This window comes from Anopheles arabiensis, chromosome 2 (assembly GCF_016920715.1).
Source record: "Anopheles arabiensis isolate DONGOLA chromosome 2, AaraD3, whole genome shotgun sequence".
Lineage (NCBI taxonomy): Eukaryota > Metazoa > Arthropoda > Insecta > Diptera > Culicidae > Anopheles > Anopheles arabiensis.
Genome location: NC_053517.1, coordinates 109,827,548 through 109,846,842, shown reverse-complemented (window position 1 = coordinate 109,846,842; position 19,295 = coordinate 109,827,548). Strand labels below are relative to the sequence as shown.

Below are 19,295 nucleotides of genomic sequence, written 5' to 3'. Positions count from 1 at the left end.
TGCTAGCTTTTCTCAGGATCCTTCCATCTTTTGGTCGTAGTACACATTGGTTCTACCGTTCCTCAGTAATGACGACGAGATACGGAGCGAATCCTATGCCACTGTTCTTTACTTTTCAATTTTAATCTCTTTCTACTGTTTCACAAAATCTGTAAAATTGAATGCTTTGAAGAAAACAAAAATCCACCAATTCCAATCGTTCCGTTTTACCTTACCACCATTTTCTTCCCATTGTTTCCATTACCGTGTGCTACTTCTTGGTTTCTGCATCTTTTCCGTTTCGGTGTAGTGTTGTACCTTGTTGTAGAATGTAGTAGTAGACCCAGCCTGGCCCGCCAACCACCGTTGCCATTCGAACCCTTCCGACCAGCCCCCTCCACCGTACAGAACGCGGGTGTGAGCGAGACAGCCCCCCCGACTAAGCGAGACAACATAAAACCCGGTGAGAAGTAGGCCATGACGCGCTCTCGAAGCGCGTTTGGGGTGGAATATTGAAAAAAAAACGTGTACACGAAAACAAACCCCCCTCAAACACACACACACACACACATACACACGTATCGTGACCAACGGATCGCAAAACGCCGGAACCGGCTTTCATGGGGACGGTGGAGCATTAAGGGTTGGTGTTGTTGTGTGTGTGTGCGTTTAACATACTTGCATCTCGCGATTCGCGGCATTGTTTCATGCTCCCCGGCGCGGTTGGACGTTCTCGCACACACTAACAGATTGCTGCCGCACGGGTGCGTAAGTACAGTGCCCCGCTCGCACACACCGCTGTGGTGCTACTACTGTGTGTGTGTGTGTGTGTGTGTGTGTGTGTGTGTGTGTGTGTGTGTGTGTGTGTGTGTGTGTGTGTGTGTGGCTGTGTGTGCGGTGGGGGGAGTAAAGTAGTAGTTCACGTTCAAACCGTTTCTTAACTGACCTCAATTTCGTTCCCTTGGTGCGGCGGGCGCTTGAACGTGCGAGAGAGCGAGTTGGCGAATGAGAGAGAGAGAGAGTGAGAGAGAGAGAGAGAGAGATAAAGACAGCCAGTCACCAAACCGGTGTGTAATGTAGCCAAGCCGCAAAGTCCCAAGAAGTCAGTAAAGAATCGGGCCGAGGTTTTGGGGTCGGCGAAAGCCAAAAAGGAGAATAATGTAGAGCCGTTGCCGCCGGGGGAGCCATGTCTATTTACAGGTGACGACGGATCGAAGGAAGGCAACACTTTGGACGCGTCTCGAGAAGAATAACGGACGTGAGAGAAATTAGTCTAAACAGCAGCACAAATCATCCGCGGATTGAGGCTATCTCTGGAGACGCCCGGTTGGACGGCAATAAATTATTTATGACACACACTCTAAACAGGTTACCTACCCCCAGCCACCGCCCCCAGATGTTAACTCATTTATTGGGAAGCCCCCCTCCTCCCCAACCGCCCCCAAGGTCAGCGGAAGACGGCCCACTGTCATCGCGTCTTAAAACGCCGACTCAGGTGTCCAAGCGCATTTCGTCGTGCAAGAACTGACCTCAATAAATGCGTGTTCTACCACTATGTATGTACATTCCCTTTTTTCCTCCGGCACACCAACATGGACTGGTTTTTCTGGTCGGAATTAGGAAGGAATGCTGGGCAGAAAAAAAATGAACTGTATAGCTGGATATTTAATCCCAGACACAGACACAGGTCCAGGAATGCTCGGCAGGATCATCCGTATAAAGAAAAGCAAAACAACACCGGACCGGTGGAGCGAAAGAGATAGAGCGAAACAATTAAAGCACATACCATCTATCAACCCCTTTAAAAACTCGTAATCATAGATCCGTAGACTTCTGTCGCTGTTCGTATTAAAGGATTTGACCAAAGGAACGAGAGATTGGTTGCTATTAGTGATGGGCGTTTCGGAGCGCACCAACGGCTCCGGAGCCGGCTCCGGACTAACGGCTCCGCACCAACGACTCCGCACCAACGGCTCCGGAGCCGGCTCCGCACCAACGGCTCCGGAGCCTGCTCCGCACCAACGGCTCCGGAGCCGGCTCCGAGCCAACGGCTCCGTAGTCGGCTCCGAACTAACGGTACTCACGGCACCGTTCCAATGGCTGCGGAGCCGGCTTCAGGCCCACCGTTCCGGGGCCGGCGACAAATCAACGGCTCCAGACCAACGGCTCCGAACTAACGGTTCAATAGAGACATCATTGTATGATAGCGTAATAAAAAAACTAATATATCTTCTCGCACGTGTTGAAACCAATACACGATGTGATTGCAGTATTGACATGCATGACGTTGTGTAGCATTCGTTGGTCTCGCCTTTCTTAACAATATTCAAAAGTCATCGATGTTTTTTTTTATAAATTCTTTTATACATGACTTACTCCGCTATTACCGGATTTTCTCGATTGAAACTTCATTGAAAAAGTTATTTTGGTCCTTTGTGTTAAAACCGGCTCCGGAGCCGTTGGAGCGGAGCCGGCTCCGGAGCCGTGGGTGTGGAGCCGGCTTCGGAGCCGTTGGTGCGGAGCCGGCTCCGGAGCCGTCGGAGCGGAGCCGGCTCCGGAGCCGTCGGAGCGGAGCCGGCTCCGGAGCCGTCGGAGCGGAGCCGGCTCCGAGCCGTGGGTGCGGAGCCGGCTCGGAGCCGGCTCCGAAATTGTCTGGAGCCGGTCGGAGCCGGCTCCGGCTTCGGAGCCGTTTTGCCCATCACTAGTTGCTATTGTTGCTGTTACCGTTTGATAATGGGATCGGTGTGATGGAAGTTGTGTATGTATGTCTGTGTTGTGCAAGGTGAAACCTTGACGACGGGCCGCTGCCCAGCAGCGAGAGAAGAAAGAGTGTGTATTGCGCGCTTGGGAAAAGAGAAAGCCGCGGTGCGCGATGCGAGCAGCAGCAGCAGCAGAACGAGAAGGGACCGAAATTCATTTCTAGGTCAATTACGTCGAGCGCGCCAAACAAGAAGGATAAGCGTGATTTGAAAACGAAAATGTAACCCTACTACCGCCACCACTCCACACACACACACTTCCACACTGAACGAAAAAAAGAGCGAGAGAGAGAGAGAAGGAAAACATTCGACGAAACACGCATATGAAGGTTAGGCGGCGACTGACGGCGCGTCATCATCATCATCATCATCGTCAACGTCATTGTATCGTTTGGTGCTGTTGTTGTTGTTGTTGTTGTTGTTGATTATTGCCTGTGTGTGCCTTCGTAGCGTCACTTTGACTCGCAACACTTTAATTTTGAGTTGAAATTTTCTTTGACGTAACGTGAAATTTGCATCGCATCGTTAAATAAAGCAAAACAATAGGTGACTGGGGTGGTTTTCGGACAAAAGACGATCAACATGTTTATTTATTCAATTTTCTGACTTATCCACCCTTTACCACCTACTCCATCGCATTCTTCCGGTAATAATTTCTTATGTTGTAATGCGGACTTAAGACGACGACCACAACCTACCACCAACCCCCCCGGCGTGTGAAGAAGGTGTCGGGAATTGGGCCACAGAGTAATTTAGGCCAAACGAAAACTCCTTTCAAACTTTGGTGGTGGGGGGAGAGTGCCACCGTTTTACCAATTTTACCTACTTTTTCCAATTCTTTGTGAAGCTGCCCTGTGTGTGCCGAGAATGAATGTCATTTGCATGTTTAAAAGGTGGACGTTTCTCTCCCTCCCTTCTTCTTTCTCTCTTTCTCTCTCTCTCTCTCTCTCTCTCTCTCTCTCTCTCTCTCTCTCTCTCTCTCTTGCCTTCTTTCGACCAAGAAGATTCAACCTGACGTAACTATGCAAATCATGTAAAAAGCATGCATCACGGTGGCCATGATCTAACAGGAAAACGTTTCAAGGTCTGGAAAGGTTTGCAAACGGATGGCGTAACGATGAAGTGTCTCTAAACGGTGAAGTGAACGGGCCGATTCGAAACTCACTTAGAGGTAGGTGTCGTAGTAATTAGGGATGTTGGAGAGCTCGGCACGATGCTACAAGACTGCTTTTTGAAGATATCCGGTCTATATCCTACTTGGAAATGGGATTGAAAGACTCGTCGTTCAAGGTGGAATACATCATGAAGATAGGGCCATTCATCAGGAACATGGGACCATGGCTCTTCGTCTTGGTCTACGTGCTGAGATACTCGTCTTGCTGGGATCAAATGCTAAATCTCATCGACTGGAGGAACCCAATAGTAGTTCCATCATCGGCTCCGATAGTCTTGGATTGATGTTGGTAGTGCATGGCATTCAATGTGCACTTGAAGTCTTCTAGACTTAGATTTAGACAGGATTTCATGAAGCCTGAAACAAATACGATTCTCCTGGATTATGCATCTTTCGATTTCGCTGTTAATGTGGCTGTCCGACTGAAGATACTACACCACTTCCCAAGTGATCTCCATATCAAAAGCCCCCTCAAAGCCTCTAACAATACTTGCTGCTTCATGTTTCAGTTGGTTGTTGTCTGGTCGAAAGTATCCAAGTCATCTGCTACACTATCCTCGCTACCATTATGGTTGCCACTGGTAACATCTCCACTCAACTTCACTTACGCACTGCAAGGGACGGATGTCTGCGCATTACAATGCGCACCACTAACCTTCCAAGCATTCCGCAGTTCCAGGCTCCAAGGGTGAAGGTTTCTTGTCGCCATCTTGTCATTAAAGCTTTTCCCAACCCCATACAGCAAAAAAAAAAAAAAAGTTTTGCATCACCCCTAGCGCGGTTTAGTTTCGTAACTTGCACAACGCATAAAATCTCTTCAGCCGCGCGCGCTCTTGCTTGCGAGCGAAGAAGGAGAAAAACTAAGCGAAAGGGGAACAGCAGTTCGAACCGTGCGCGAGTTGGAGGTGGAAAGAGAGCGGGGAAGGGGGGAGGAAACTTCACGCAGGCAAGCAAACCGGAACAAGAAACGGGAAAGTTGTTTAACCACTTCTCATCTCGCCCGCGGACCCTGGCGCGCGCATTGCGCATCGGAGACGTTTCACTTTGCCAGCACATCTACCCCTTCCCCTAACCATCACTCCAGGTCGGATGGCGGTTGCTCTTTGCCACCCTGCCCTGTCCGCCGTGCTCCAAAATCGCGAACCGGTGTGGGGTGAAGATCGCGAAAGTTACCGTTAGTGAAGAAGAATGGACTAGATACGAATCGCTCAGTCGCGCTCGTTTAGGAGGTCACCTCACTGAGCCAGCGAGGCGTTTGTGTAATCGACGATCGCGATCGATCGTGCGGTGTCTGAAAGTGAACACATATATGAGAGTGAGGCCCCATCGCCACACCCCCTTTTTTAAACAAATTCGGTCTTTTAGGACGGAGAATCTTGGAAACCCTTTTATTTACTGTACGTTTCTATAAGTTCACTCTTTCCTTGCTTCGTATGCTATAAAAAAATACCAAAATTTGGAGCCACAAATCGGGAGTTTAATACACAGAAAGGTTCACCAGGGATGGAGGGCAGGGAGGGCAGGGAATCAAACACTCGCAGCGCACTAAGGCATCCCACTTCCTTCGCTAGACTACTTACAAACTAGTATTGGCACGTGTGATGTGTTACGTCTCTGACTCATCCTTCGTTTGCACATCAACTCCAGCAACTCCAGCAACAGGCTCAAAACTGAATACGATACTTGTTCTCTGTTCGGGCCAAACTGCTGCCCCGTCGCTGCTGCTGCTGCTGGCTACCGGCGGACGACCCTGCGGCCACCATCTTGTCCAGCATGGATGGTTTCGGCGGCAGGGAAGCCGTCGACGACTGACCGATCGCGGACGTTGCCGACGAGTTGGCGGCCGCATGCAGAATACTGGAGCTGGGTAGTGAGGACGACGTTTTGGGATGCTGCTGCAGCGTTCTTACCGGCGAGCCGGCGTGAACCGACCCAGGGAACTTGGCGAAGAACCCTTGGTGAAAGTGCTGAGCACTGCTTTGGGCCGGTATGCTGTGGTAGCTCGATTTGTTCGACTCGACCGAGGTCGATGGTTGATGGTGGTGGTGTTGCTGCTGCTGCTGCTGTAGAAAGCGTGGTGGCGTGCGGGAAGTCATCTGATGCGACTGCTGATTGTATCCCGAACCGGCGGGATGTGGCTGAGGTTGCGGGCTGGACCGCGTTTGACCCAAGTTCGAGTGGTTCGACCCGGACGAGGCGGAATTCAGCGAATCTCGCGAGCCACCACCTTTGGGCATGCCATGACTGCCACCAACGTTCGGCTTACGGCCGGTGTTGGGCAACAGGGAGCGCTTCAGTGTGCCCGAGCTGTCGCCGGAGCTTTTCCGCGACTGGGACGACGACTGGGACGAGCTGTTGTTGTGATGATGGCCAACGGACGTACCGGCCGATGGGTCCTCCAGCCGTTGGTAGTTTTTCGTGGAAGGATAATCACTACCCGCCGGGCCGGACGTCCCCGTGCCCGATTTGGACGAACCGAAGCCAAACTTGGATGGGGCCACTCCACCCGCCTGCATCCCTCCGCCACCGACCGTCGTCATCGAGCCGTACGTTTTGTGCTTCAACGTGCCACCCTGATAGTCCTTGGTGAGCTGAAGCGTGTCCTTCATCTCCACGTAGCCGCCACCCTTGGCGGGTGAAAATTCCCGCCCCGAGCGTTTCAAGCTACCGCCACTCTGGCTAGCCCCCGACGAGGACGCTGGTGAGGGCGGTGTTGCGGCACGCGTTTTCTTCCCACTATCGCTACCACCGTCGCTTAGCCGACCGTACTCAATTTTGCGCGGCGGTTTCAAGCTCCTCGGTGGCCTGGGCAGGGCGCTTGGCGGGAGAGAGGAACCGCGCTGCTGTGAAACGCCGGACAACATCTTCGAAACCTAGAACGATCAGATTGAAGAGGGTTAAACGGTTGACACAATGCGGAAAGGGACATTCCAACACAAACGCTACCTTATTGCCAGTGCTAGACACTCCCGAACCACCGCTCGATGCGTCACCGTTACCGCCCGTCCCGCCAATGTTGCTGATGTCGGTCATGTTTTGTCCCACCGTCTGGGACACGTGCGCCAAGTTGCCCAGTGTGCCGCTGGACGAGCTGCTGCCGCCCCGGAGCTTCTGCGAGCAACGACCCTGCTTCTCTAGCAGCACCATATCGTCCGCCTTCTGGCCGCCGGCGCCACCGTTGCTCAGCTGATCGCGATCGGGCGGTTGTTCCGATCGCCGGTCCGAACCAATGTGGGCCAAATTCTGAAAAAATGATGGAAAAAAGCATTAAATTGAAGAGCGAGCAGCGAACTATGTGTTACTGCATTACCTGTAGAAACGTTTCACTGTTATTCGTCGACAGTACGGACACTTCGTCGGCCAGCAGCGATTGGATCGGTTTCTTGGTCGTTAGGCTGGGGAAGCAGCAAAGTCCTCGCTGGAATGGGGAAGAATCGATACACCGGAACTAAGGTTATGACTTATCGTGGGGTCAGCTACATTGAAATGCATCAACAGATAGGTTTCTCTTTTAAAAAAATAACGGTAAATGAATAAACTTACTTACCTGTGCGGTTTTGTAGAGCAATTGGGAAGCAGGAAAAGATCCGCGAAAACACACAAAACCAACCGCAGAGCACACGCATCCAGCAAGCAGTGGGTGGCATCGCTTGCAACTTCCAGTGAATGTCATCAAACGGGTTGGGAAATGGCCGAACGGAACACTTCTCAAAAAAACGGGGGGGAAAGCACAGAAAAAGCGGCAACAAAAACACTTACCCAAACACAACACACATCGAACGGCACCCGTAACAGTCAAACATAATGCCAAGAGGGCACAGCAAAGAGTGAAAAGCCAGCGACAAATTGGACAAATTGGAAAACACTAAAACAAATGGAACACACTTGCGGAAGAAAGCATTCAAAAACAAAAACAAACAAAATCACACACACACTTCAACAAAAACGCGTTTAAAGGCTTTTCCCTTCTTTTTAAATGCATCTATTTTGGACTTTATTTCGTCTGTTTTGCCTCCATTTCCTAGCGCTTCCTAATCGTTCACGCGAGAGTCCTACTGTACATGACGATGTTGATGATGGTTGATGATGGCAACACTACAATCTAGGACCTTGTACCTAGGGGATGGATAAAAATTCCACATCCCTTACCTATCGAGAAGCGGGGTTATGTATGTTAGGCTGCCCTTTCGCTCATACTGTAGAACGCTTTACTAAATCCATTCTAAAAGCTCTATTCACTGTTCCACTGTGCGCCCATTTGTAGTAGGCCTACTGCGCTCCTCCTTACTGTAGGCGACGAACCCTTCCCTATCGCTCTCTCTTTTTCTCATTTGCGCTTACTTATTATCGCTAGTGTCATGCAGTCATGCGGTTCTCGGCGGAAGAAAACCCAGCAACCCAAGGGAAGGGAAAGGGGGGGGCTAAAAACCAATAAAATAAAACATACACACTCACGCACACATAGCCCCTCCCCCTCCCAATCTCCCCCAAAAAGGCATACTTACGACGGGTTGCTCGCTTGACCCGTGAGATGGAGAGCGCATTATACAAAATAAATTAGTTACACCGCTTACATGCTAAGGAGAATATGATAGTAAAAGGTATAGAAGGGACACGCGGTGCCCATCATTCCAGCGAGCTCGCCCTATCCCTCTCCCCCCCTACGCCCCCCTCCCCACTTCCACTTCCGGAAGAAAATATCGATATATTATGTGTAAAAACAAGCATACTAATCACAACTGGGACCGAGCGCGCGCGCGCTCGCACGCCCGGGCACAGCTTCTAACCCCTCCCGGTGCCATATATCGGTCAACGATTGGCCACAGAGTGTGCAAATATAGTGTGTGTGCGTGTGTGCAACAACCGGAAGTTAATCTTTTCCAGAAATAAATACAAACTATAACAGTTACACACACACACATGCCAACTACTAAAGGACCTTGTGCGCACACGAACTCACGCACAAAGGGCTAACTGTCGATGGAAGTTGTGCCGTAGCCATGGGCGAGTGCGCGATGCAGGATGCAGCTTTTGCTTCTTCTTCGTTTTGTTCTATCTTTGGTGTTTTGACGGCATGCAGGCAGGCGGAATGATATTGTCGCGGGGGTCGTGAGGGATGCGGAAGGTAGCAAGGGAAGAAAAGGGACAGGACATGCGTTAAGAGGGCGGCCCCTCAGTAGAACGTTTCCGGCTCGGAGGACGACGAATCGGTCGCCGAGGTGGAGACGTTTTTGCAGGATGCGGCCAGCTTCTTGCCATGGTTGCTGCTGCTGGCCACCGTCGCGCTGCCGGTAGTGTTGGTGCCCACGGACGCGGTTACAGCCGCACCGTGCGATTTCTTCATTGCGATCGCGGGCGTGGAAGTCGTTTTGGCCATGCTGTGATGGGCATGCTTCTTCGTCGAGGCGGCGATCGATGGGGCGGGCGCCTTGCTGCGAAGCTGTTTGCCACCGGCGCCCCCGACGCACGACGAGGAGGAGGTAGTGGAGGAAGCAATGGTGGTGGTGCTGGTGGCAGTGTTGCGTGTGCCACTCGGCTTGGATAGGTTAGTAGGGGCCGCATGCAGCAGGGTACTACCGTTGCCGTTCGCGTCCACGCTCGAGCCGGCCGATGAGGTTTCGCTGGCCGTGCCGAGGCCGGACGAGCCGGCCCGCCCGCCGCTGGCCGAGACCGCCTTCAGCTTGGCCGCCAGCGCGCGGGCCTGCTGGTTCAGCTGCCGCTGCTTCTCCACCAGCGACAGTTCACTCACCTTGCTGAGCAGCTGCTCGTCGAGCTGCTTCAGTTGATCGTCGATCGATTTGCGCTGCGCGTCGTAGCTTTTGCTGTCGTAGATCGTGTGCTCGCTGCCGGCGCCGAAGTTGGCCGTGCTGCTGTAGTTCGAGGTGGTGCTGCTGCTGCCCGGGGACGAGTACGCACCGACCGGACCGCCCGGTCCGCCTCCTGCCCCGCTCCCGCCGCCCACACCAGCCCCGGTGGGCAGATTGAGGGAGCTCTGGGCGAAGGAGGAAGCATTGCTGACGGTGGTCGGGCCGTAGGTGGACGCGTAGCTGGACACGACGGCCGCCGTCGCCGCCGGACCGTACGGCCCCACGACGACGGACGATGGGTCGAGCAGGGAGGCGCCGGCCCCGGTCGCCACATCGTATGCGCCGCTCGACACGTCCACGTACGACGCCTGCGAGTTGTACGCTCCCAGTGGATTCAGTGCGAAGCTATCCGACGATAGGTTGTACGATCCGTAGGAGTTTGTCGAGCCGCCGTAAACTGCAAGTCGAAAGACAGCCACTTATTAGCAAACAATTCCAAGGACGGTCGGTCACTAGCAAGGGGAAATGGGAAAATACACACTTTTCTGTCCCTGGTACGCACGAATCATTGCGTCCTTTTCAGCGAGCCGGTTCTCGACCAGCTTCAGCCGGGTCTGCAGTTCCGTGACCTTCCGGTTGGCCGCGTGTGCCTCGTCGAGGTAGCGTATCTTTTCCTGCTTCGCCTCGGCCAGAATGCGCTCCGTTTCCTGCGAGTTGCGCTCCATCGCCAGCTTGGCCACGTTGCGCACGTTCGATTCTTCCAAATTGCGCTGCTCCAGCTGGGCACATTCTGCTTCCAACCTGTGGTGAGTAAGCAGTGGTATTAGTTTATTGGAATGAGTGACCATTAGACTGGCTTTGATGTGATCGTACCGTAGTATTTGCGCATCCTTTTCGCGCAGCTGCCACTTGAGGTTGTCCGTTTCGCTGTTGGTGCTGCTGCCGCTCCGGTTCGCCATATCGTTATCGTAGTCGATGCGCAGCTTCCGTTCGGCTTGTTCGCGTCGTTCGCTCGCATTCTGCAGCGATTGTAGTGCGTGCTGCAGTTGCGCACAGCGCTCCACGTACACCTGCTTCTGTCGGCACTGGAATTTCGGCGAAAAAAGGCAACATTTCAGTCATCACAGTCTATTACAAACAACCTTACAAACACCAACCTCCTCCTCGAGACGCTTCAGGGCGGTATCGAGCACGTTAATGTGGATACGCTGCTCTTCCAGCGTTGCGTTTTGGGCCTGCAGCTCGATGCACTGCCGTCGATTGGCGTCGATTAGCGATTTGTCTGCAAATAAGCATCGGAGCGGAAGATCGTTCAGTTAATATGCTCTCTTTTGCTTCCCTCGAATCGATAAAAAGCTACTCACTTTGATTCACTAGCTGTGAGATAAGCACGTCCTGCTGCGTTCGGCCGAGCTGATGATCGGACGACGCGTGCAGCTGGCTCTGGTACACCTCCACCTGGTCCCGGAACGCTCGATTCAGCTCCTGCAGTCGGCGGCAGTCCTGCTGCAGCCGTGTGCGGGCCGCTCGCTCCAAACGCTCCCGCCGATCGCACGACTGCACCAGCTCCTCGTGCACTCGGTAGATGTTTGCTATTTCCTGTTCCAACTGTAGAACCAAAGTACAGTACATTAGACATCAATATTTGGACGCCATAATGCGCATCAGGATAAATACCTTTTGACTTTTGGCAACCTTCAGATAGCAATTGTTCAGCTGCTGCTTCAGCACCTGATTCTCCTTGACCAGCGCTTCCACCTCCTCCGGATCGATGTCGTACATGCGGGTCAGGTCGGGTTGGCTTTTGCTTTTCAGCTTCGCCGCACTGTTCCCGCTCCCTCCGCCGGTGGCCGCTTCGCTGCCCCGCCGTGCTGCCTTGCTGCCCCCCGTCCCGTGGGACGACATTTTCTGCTCGCCAACATCGCTCCCACCACCGTTCGATCCACCGCTGCTCGACTGCTGCCGGCTGTTGCGGGCGGTCGTTGCCCGCGACAACTTCACCTCCTTCGCCAGATGCTTCAGCACGTGGCTCTTGTTGATGTACTCTTCGTTGATTTCCGAAATGTCCTGCATGGGCGGAGCGGCCGGGGCGGCCTCACCGTACGAGCGGGGCCGCTCCTTCTTCATGTACGGCGGCGGACTGCCCGCATACTCCCGCCCGGACGATGCGACCGAGCTGTAGATGTCGTCGTGGATGATCAGCGTGTTGTACGACGACTGGGACACATCCATCGAGGAGCGGTTGGAGTTTGGCTCTTTGAGCGAGTTGCGATTCGAGCCCGCCATCGAGCTGCGGTTCGAGGGACCGTCCGGGGCGGAACCGATGTTCGCGTACATACCGCCACCACCGCCGCGCGTTTCGGACATGCTTCGGCTGCTGCTGCCCCCGGTCGGTGTGGCGTACCGTGTCGAATCCGAGGAAGTGTTGGAGGAAAACTTATCGCCAATGAATCGTCCTGTGCACAGCGAAATAGAAATAGGAGAGTGTTTCCATGAGCCAACTACCCAAAATGTTGCTCTCTTTACCAATTCTTACCTTGGATCTCATTCACCGGTGTCACATTTCCCTGCAGATTCTCCTCACCCTGCGGTTCCACACGCGCATGGCTGAGCACGTACCGTTCCTCCCGCGACAGGTTCTCGTTCGAGGTCGAAACGTCCGTATCCGACCCGGAAAGGCTGCCGTTCGGTGAGCCGGGATACTTGGGCAAACCACCACCACCACCGCCGCCGGAACCACCACCGGTCGGTGGCGTTTGGGGGCACGGGGGTGGCGGCAGCATTGAGGCACCGGACGACGTCACCAGCATCGGAGGGCGCATGAACGGAAGCGACGGCACTTGGGGCTGCTGCTGCTGTTGCGCCGCGTTGTTGGAGGACGCTTTCCCGCTGCCGGTTCCGTTCGATTGCTGAGGTCCTGCCCCGTTCGAAGCGTACTGCGAGTAGCGTGTCGCTCCTCCATGTGACATGATTGGTTGGAGGAAAGGGTTTTCGCACCTAGCTCCTGGTTTTTACACTACCACTATTGCACTCGGCTTTGTATTGCTGCGATATTCACACACGCTGATCATTCAAATTACACGCGATGGCAACGTTTCTTAACTGCGCGATTGATGTTGTGTTCTCTTTCCCGCGTTCTGATTTGTTTGGCAGAGCCTTTAGCGATTAGCACTCACAATGATAGTTTTGTTTCATTTCCCAAATCAATCGAGATTCTCTCTTCACTGGGTCAGGGTCTGGGACACACGTTATTGAAAAAAAAACTTCTCGATTCTCGATCGCACAACTCTGCTTAGGTCGTGAATAAATTATGCTGCTTTAGGTTCACACATACGGTTCCATCCTGTTGCGGAAAAAGAAGAAAAAACGTGTTAAAAGGGAGCACTTTGTATCGAAACTTAACAGCAATAGGACACTAAACCGCAAAAAAATCCCATTTTGCGTGCGCATAAAACTTTGCGCAAAGCCGTTGCATTGCGTACGTTAACTACCAGCGGACAAAACCAATAGAAAACGATAAATTTTAATTCTTCTTCAGAGACTAGTGTGACGCACCTTCCCTGGTGTGAGGAAGAATGCGCCCGACTGGAATGTCGTTAATCCGGCTAAAATCGTCTTAGCCCCCCCAACTAAGCCTACTGCGCTGCCTATTCCAAAACAAAGCACAACGCACAACTGCGTCCACACTGGCGTGTTCAGGATCGGGAGCCATACACACACACACACATATACATCTGAACGATCGAGGTAACGCACGGGAAAGAATGTTGAATGTGTGTTCCTTCCCATTCGCGGTAGAAGAAAAATGGAAGAAGATGCGAGAGGGTTATAATAATGACACATACGGAATGGAATGTGCAGCCACATCGCGCACATCCCCACGTGCGTGCGTCTCCCGCGCGCGCTCTTTAACTTGAGCACTCGAAACACCGATATCTGGTCGCGGATGATGACGGTGATGATGATGATGATGATGGCGGTAATGATGGTTGTGTGTTTGGGGAGCATATCTCGCTTCCCTCCACACATTCCTTGCAAAATCGCGTGTGCAAATGCTCTCCACTCCGCGACGATGGTGATGGTGGTGGTAGTAGTGCCGCCGTCGAGTGTTTGATTTTTACAACACCACTGTACTGGTACGGCAGCAAAACGAGGTGAATTGTACCACCGATGGAATGCGGGACGAAAGGAATGTCTGTCCCTCATCAACCAGGGACACACGCACACACCTTCACGTGTGTAGCACACTGTGTACACAGAGCACTGGGTACGCGATTTGTGGCGAGATGGTTACACACACGATCAAGTCGCCGTTGCCCGTTCGCTTCCTATTCTTCCTCTTCTTCTTCTTCTTTGTCTGTCAAACTAATCCAATTTGATGTTTACATGTTTTGCGCAGGTGATTAGATTATCCGCAAACGGGGAATGATGATTTCCCATGGCTTCCCAATGCTGCCTTTCGGTCGGCCAACCAGCCGTCTCCGCTGCCCGCTGCTGTGTGCGCTGTGTGTGTGTGTGTTTGTATTGGTGTGAACTTTAAATGCCGTCGGACGGAGCGAGACAGCTGCGCCCGACACACGCAGCGAGCAAGAAGAAGAGCCTGCTATGAATGGAATGTGCCTTTGCGCCCTTCCCTCACTGTTCCGTGTGCCTTCTACGTCGCGTCTACCACAACACTACACACCACCGCTACCACCCGCTCGTTCGCTAACTTCCTTCAGGGAGCACCCTTGCCTGATTTTCGCACACACCATTTTCCAGCAAACACAGTTTTCCAACCCCGATCACGATCACGACCTTTTGCCCGCTTTCCTTTGCACACTGCTGTTGCGCACGCTGCTGCTGCTGCTGCGGCCAGATTATTACGCACAATCGCAAAATGATCGCGCGCGCGAGAAAGCCCCCCTTCGATCGCGCAAAAGGGCAGCCACAGACAGACACTTTTAGCACCGTGCGGATACGTACGCGAACAGTGGATTCCCTATTTCGACGCTGTTGACCATCGCTTGGCACTGGTTTGCGACACTTACGTTCGTTGCGTAGCACTAAAACGATTCGATTTTCACTCCGGCATCGACAAACGACGAACTCTGCGCCGCCGATCTGAAAAGAATTGCTAGTTGCTGCATTCTCCGCCGGTGGCGCCACGGTGCACGCAAGTTGCGCGAGGTCCAATCGTTTTTTTTTTTCGCGTTCCGCTGTTTTGAAAACGCATCGGTTCGTTACAATGAATGAAAATGGAAGGAAACGTGCAAAACGGATCGGTATGGTAGGTGGAAAGCGTTTGGGACTATATTTTACATTGATTAGCATCAAAATAGGTGGCAAAAACGTGCACGAAAAGAAATAAACAAACACAAAACGCCGAAGCTATTTTTAACGAAAGATGCGTTTTTGCGTAAATTTGACCATTTTCGCTCCATTTGAAGCCCACTGTTTCGTTGTTCGCGGAAAGGAAACAATGAAGAAGAAGAACAAGAACTAGCAAATGCGAATTGAAGTCAGTGTAGCCAGATTTTTGTTGCCGGTTTTCGGTAGGAGCGTCAAAATTGTATCGGTAGTTTTCGGTAGAAGCTTCAATTTGAATTGTATTATAGGTAGTTTAAGGGTGATCATCTCTGAATGGATCGGTAGTCATAGCAAAAATCGGTAGGAATACAGATAAATCGGTAGTTCTGGTCACTCCGTGTGGTGTAGCCTTTTCACCGGGAAGCAGTATGAAGTTTGACAGCTAGCTTGCAGCAGGGGGCAGCGGCTAAAAGCAAAACATTCCGAAAGTAGCAACAAGTGTACGGAAAATCTCCACCGCAAATTGCCCTGCCAGCTGATAGTTTTCTAATTACGTAAGTAAACCGACTGTCTGATAACTGAACGCATACATACCCGCTCACACGGAGCTTTAATCGGTCAAATTCTGTGCATTGAAATCGCGCCATCTCTTCCCACCCTTCCAAAAGACCGGCGGTGACAAAATGTTGCCCGGAACAAGTGCAGCACGGTGCGTCGGTTCACACATTCGCCGATTTTCCCAAAGCGGTCAATGGCCGCGGGTAATGGTCGCTCGCACATGCCCGCAAATTAGTTGCTCGGTGCCAAAGAAAATGTTCGACATCCGGCAAGACGCATCTTTTCGTATGGCAAGTGTAAACATTCGCGGCTTCGCCACTACCGGTAAGAGAGGTTTCGTACATAAAAGAGAGAAAAAAGCAAAAAAAAAACATGATAAGCGAACTGTATTATCAGCGTCCATTTGTCTGTCAATCATGAGCGAAACGTGCACGGTTGTTGATCGTACACTCCTTTGCATGAGATCACCATTTTCCGTACGATCGACATGATGAATCGCGGCTTGCCTGTTTTCGCTTGTGGCATGTTGTGTTTCGCCGCATTCCATCCGACCGATGGAACCGGTTTTTATTTTTCGTCTCGCAGCGCCTCTGTCTCTGAGGGTGCTGCCGGACAAAAGCTTCATTTCCATTTGAAACATGCTCACGAAAGCATCTTTCTCGCTGATGGCGCCCATTGTTTGGTTGTTTTCTCGCTGCACCGTGGTGTTGCTGCTGGTGGCGGTGACTGCGGCAGCCCCGAACGACTGTGGAGGGAATCGGTTTGCACCGGCCTGCATAGAACCGCAGCTGGTGGCCACCACTGCGGACGTTGACGATCTGCCAAACCATCCGGAGAAGCTGCTGATCGATGTACGCGAACCGTCCGAGCTGGCCGCGACCGGTCAGATACCGACCAGCATCAACATTCCGCGTAAGTTTTACGAGGCCCCTTCTCACTCACTCACCGTTGGTGGAATTGTTTGCTTTAATGGGGGGTTTTGTTTCGGTAGTAAAAACCGTGCGCACTGAGCTCAGCCTCAGTCCGGAGGAATTCGAGAAGAAGTATGGCAGGAAGAAACCAGCTACGAATGATCCGATCATCTTCAGCTGTCGCTCGGGCGTTCGCTCAGGGCAGGCATCTTTCGAGGCCGACCAGTTGGGCTTCAAGAAGTAAGATATGGTGGATTTAATTACCATTTCGCTGACGTTTCTCGAAACTGTGTTTTTAATCCTAATTATTTCACTTCCCCTTTCGCTCTAGCGTGAAGAACTACGTCGGATCATGGTTGGAGTACGCAGCAAAGCATGACTTGCCAGTTTAAGCTGTAGCATTTCCTTCTCGTTTTTTTGGTGTGTAAAGAGAATACATGTTGCCAAGGCAACGATTGCGACGGAATCCAAAACATTCACGTTCCCATGTTTGACAATACGGCAAGCGTAGGCTTAGTCGTGTGACCAAAGTGCCAACGGGAACATCTCTTTGCAGTGTGTAATAAAGTTATTCCCCCTTTGCATACGATAAGTTCAAGCGTGAGGTTAATTATCGCTTCCAAAATATCACATCCAACGGTTGTTCGTTGGCAGCCATATCTGTGGCAGCCAAATTAAAATTATCCTTATCTTGCCGACTCCGATAAGACTCTATTATCTACCAACAACTCAGCCAAAATATACCCAACTTACCAACTTGCGTCTGGGAACGTTCTATCGTTCATATTCGTTCGTTTCAGTGCAAAGCCTACAAGCCAACAGGACGGCCAACAACAACGCTTGCTACAGTGCTAACACGATGTCGATCGCTACATACGAGGAGGTGCTGGACCTGCCCAACCACCCGGAGAAACTGCTGATCGATGTCCGCAATCCGGATGAGCTGGCCGACACGGGCAAAATTCCTACCAGCATTAATATTCCCCGTAAGTGTCTATGTACCCTCTAAGAAGGAGCGAAACGTTCATTCTCAATTATTCCACACTGTTGCTGTCCCCGTGAGCCCCATTGCTTTCCTCCTTATTGCACACCAACACTAACGATAACGTTTCTTCAATCGTGGCAATCTTGGATCACGCTCACATTCGCTCCACAGTGGATAAGGTAAAGCAGGCGTTCGGGCCGGAAACGAGCGACGAAACGTTTGCCCAACAGTATGGAGTGCCGAAGCCGGGGCTGGATCACTATCTGATCCTTTCCTGCCGCACCGGTCGGCGTAGTCAGATGGCACTTGAAGCGATTGCCGAGCTTGGTTATCGAAAGTAAGCACCGCAGTAAATATTGTTTCTCGCCGTCGATTTCCAACTCATTCCTAGCGGGTGGTATAATACTAATAAGACTTCCGCAATCACCGAATCGGCTCACTAATTTCTCCCAAACTGTAAAAAGGGGCTTGCTTTTGCGATGCGATGCGATCGGGTGCACATTTCGAAACATTTTCTTTGCCTGCTTAACCCCTTTCCGCGCCTTCATACCATCATGCTTAGTAAGTGCATCGTGTTTGTTTGTTTTTTTCTCCAAACTTTCCCATTCCAGTGCCTCAGCTCGAGGAAGGATTGAAGCTGGACGATGAAGCGTTTAAAGCGAAGTTCGGACGCGACAAGCCGAGCACCAGCACGGAAGTGATTTTCCACTGCAAGATGGGTGGAAGGGCGCAAAAGGCGACGGATCTGGCTAGCAGTCTCGGGTTCACCAAGTAGGTAGTTTGGTGCAAATGATCGGTAGAGTAGTGTAGAACGGGCCTAAATTACGCGATCGCATCGTCCGCGCTTTGAAATTCATCCTTCCTATTGGTGATGGGGGGTGGTTGGATGGTGGTGTCTTTAAAATTCATCTCTTTCTTCCATTATTATGTGTTCAATTAAGACTTTTATTTATTTTGAACCTTCAATAGGCTAACCGGGTTTGTTTTGCTACTTTTTTTCTAGCGCCCGCAACTACAAGGGATCCTGGACGGAGTGGGCCGAAAAGCAGGGAAAGTGAGACGGGGAAGAAGTGGATTTTAGACTCTACTTTAAAGAGGCCTGTTAGCTCAACATTCCCAGTTTACGGTGGACAGTGGAATAAACTACACACGTTCAGCCTAACACCGTCCTTTGACTCTATTACTTCGCTAAAGATGACCCTATTTAATTACCTTTGTCGAATTACCTTTGACAAATAGACAACACTAACAACATTCCAAGCGTTTCCCCAAATTTCTTTCAAAAGGACGGCTAGTATACAAAGAAAGCAATGATTTTCTAATTAGCAGAACACATTCTGCCACGTAATTGGCCAATTTTTATTTTGTAGCATCTCTTTACTTTCTGACACTCTTGATGGCGCCTGTAACGGCAGCTTGACGTTGACCATCCGATGCCCCTTTAGGCAGGGAGCTGACCGCAGCCTTGATAGCCTGTCCTGTCGCGGTTTGCTTGTCCATGGTTGTTGCTTCGGTGTTGCTTCTAAGCTGTAGCGTTTGAATAATGTGTGTGGAATCAGCGTTGGTTTCAGCTGCTTTCTGACACGGTTGTGATGCTGAAGTTGGACGTGCGGCTGGTTTTTATACCAAACGGGCTTTGATCCCGGCACTGGCAAATACATTGTAGCATATTTCGCACACACCAATACAATACAAGCCACCCAAAGTGTTTACAAATGAGCAACTATCGTCCCCTCCGACTAAGACTGGACCAATTGTGTGTTCCAGCTCCAAACGGAAGTTGATATTGCTTGCAGCGCAGTTTGAGAGTAGTCGTGATAATAATCATGGGGG

The 19,295-nt window shown here is 51.5% G+C and overlaps 2 protein-coding genes across 15 annotated transcripts; one reads left to right on the top strand and one right to left on the bottom strand.

Moving 5' to 3' along the window:
* Window positions 1–5,271: 5,271 nt before the first annotated feature.
* LOC120908692 lies at window positions 5,272–14,877 on the bottom strand. 10 transcript variants are annotated; one of them, XM_040319961.1, is made up of 11 exons: window positions 14,750–14,877; window positions 12,256–13,062; window positions 11,397–12,175; window positions 11,084–11,327; window positions 10,877–11,001; window positions 10,593–10,804; window positions 10,261–10,520; window positions 9,662–10,176; window positions 7,223–7,330; window positions 6,859–7,155; window positions 5,272–6,785 (listed from the first exon to the last, which is right to left on the bottom strand). In XM_040319961.1, exons 2-11 carry the CDS (start codon window positions 12,686–12,688, stop codon window positions 5,577–5,579), a joined length of 4,182 nt encoding a protein of 1,393 aa, XP_040175895.1. In that variant the 5' UTR covers window positions 12,689–13,062; window positions 14,750–14,877; the 3' UTR covers window positions 5,272–5,576. The 10 variants fall into 10 exon arrangements, with proteins under 10 accessions (XP_040175895.1, XP_040175897.1, XP_040175901.1 ...); XM_040319963.1 differs by having other exon boundaries at window positions 14,685–14,813; XM_040319967.1 differs by lacking the exon at window positions 14,750–14,877 and adding an exon at window positions 14,471–14,663.
* Window positions 14,878–15,290: 413 nt separating this feature from the next.
* LOC120908734 (rhodanese domain-containing protein CG4456) lies at window positions 15,291–18,626 on the top strand. Of its 5 annotated transcripts, none has more exons than XM_040320054.1 (5): window positions 15,291–15,562; window positions 15,677–15,890; window positions 17,278–17,463; window positions 17,634–17,799; window positions 18,074–18,217. In XM_040320054.1, the coding sequence occupies exons 2-5, from the start codon at window positions 15,692–15,694 to the stop codon at window positions 18,108–18,110; spliced, it is 588 nt and encodes a 195-aa protein (XP_040175988.1). In that variant the 5' UTR covers window positions 15,291–15,562; window positions 15,677–15,691; the 3' UTR covers window positions 18,111–18,217. The 5 variants fall into 5 exon arrangements, with proteins under 5 accessions (XP_040175988.1, XP_040175984.1, XP_040175986.1 ...); XM_040320050.1 differs by lacking the exon at window positions 18,074–18,217 and adding an exon at window positions 18,466–18,626 and having other exon boundaries at window positions 15,297–15,562; XM_040320052.1 differs by lacking the exon at window positions 17,634–17,799 and adding an exon at window positions 18,466–18,626 and having other exon boundaries at window positions 15,429–15,562; window positions 18,074–18,233.
* The last annotated feature ends 669 nt before the right edge of the window (window positions 18,627–19,295 follow it).

Bases quoted from the DNA above. Each gene is read 5' to 3' on its own strand.
- LOC120908692 (XM_040319961.1), bottom strand. From the start codon at position 12,688: ATGTCACATGGAGGAGCGACACGCTACTCGCAGTACGCTTCGAACGGG. The intron at 12,176-12,255 runs GTAAGAATTGGT...CGCTGTGCACAG, and splicing joins ACCGGTGAATGAGATCCAAG to GACGATTCATTGGCGATAAG. The intron at 10,805-10,876 runs GTTGGTGTTTGT...CCGAAATTCCAG, and splicing joins TGAAGCGTCTCGAGGAGGAG to TGCCGACAGAAGCAGGTGTA.
- LOC120908734 (XM_040320050.1), top strand. From the start codon at position 15,692: ATGTTGCCCGGAACAAGTGCAGCACGGTGCGTCGGTTCACACATTCGC. The intron at 17,464-17,633 runs GTAAGTGTCTAT...TTCGCTCCACAG, and splicing joins TACCAGCATTAATATTCCCC to TGGATAAGGTAAAGCAGGCG. The intron at 17,800-18,465 runs GTAAGCACCGCA...CTTTTTTTCTAG, and splicing joins GCCGAGCTTGGTTATCGAAA to CGCCCGCAACTACAAGGGAT.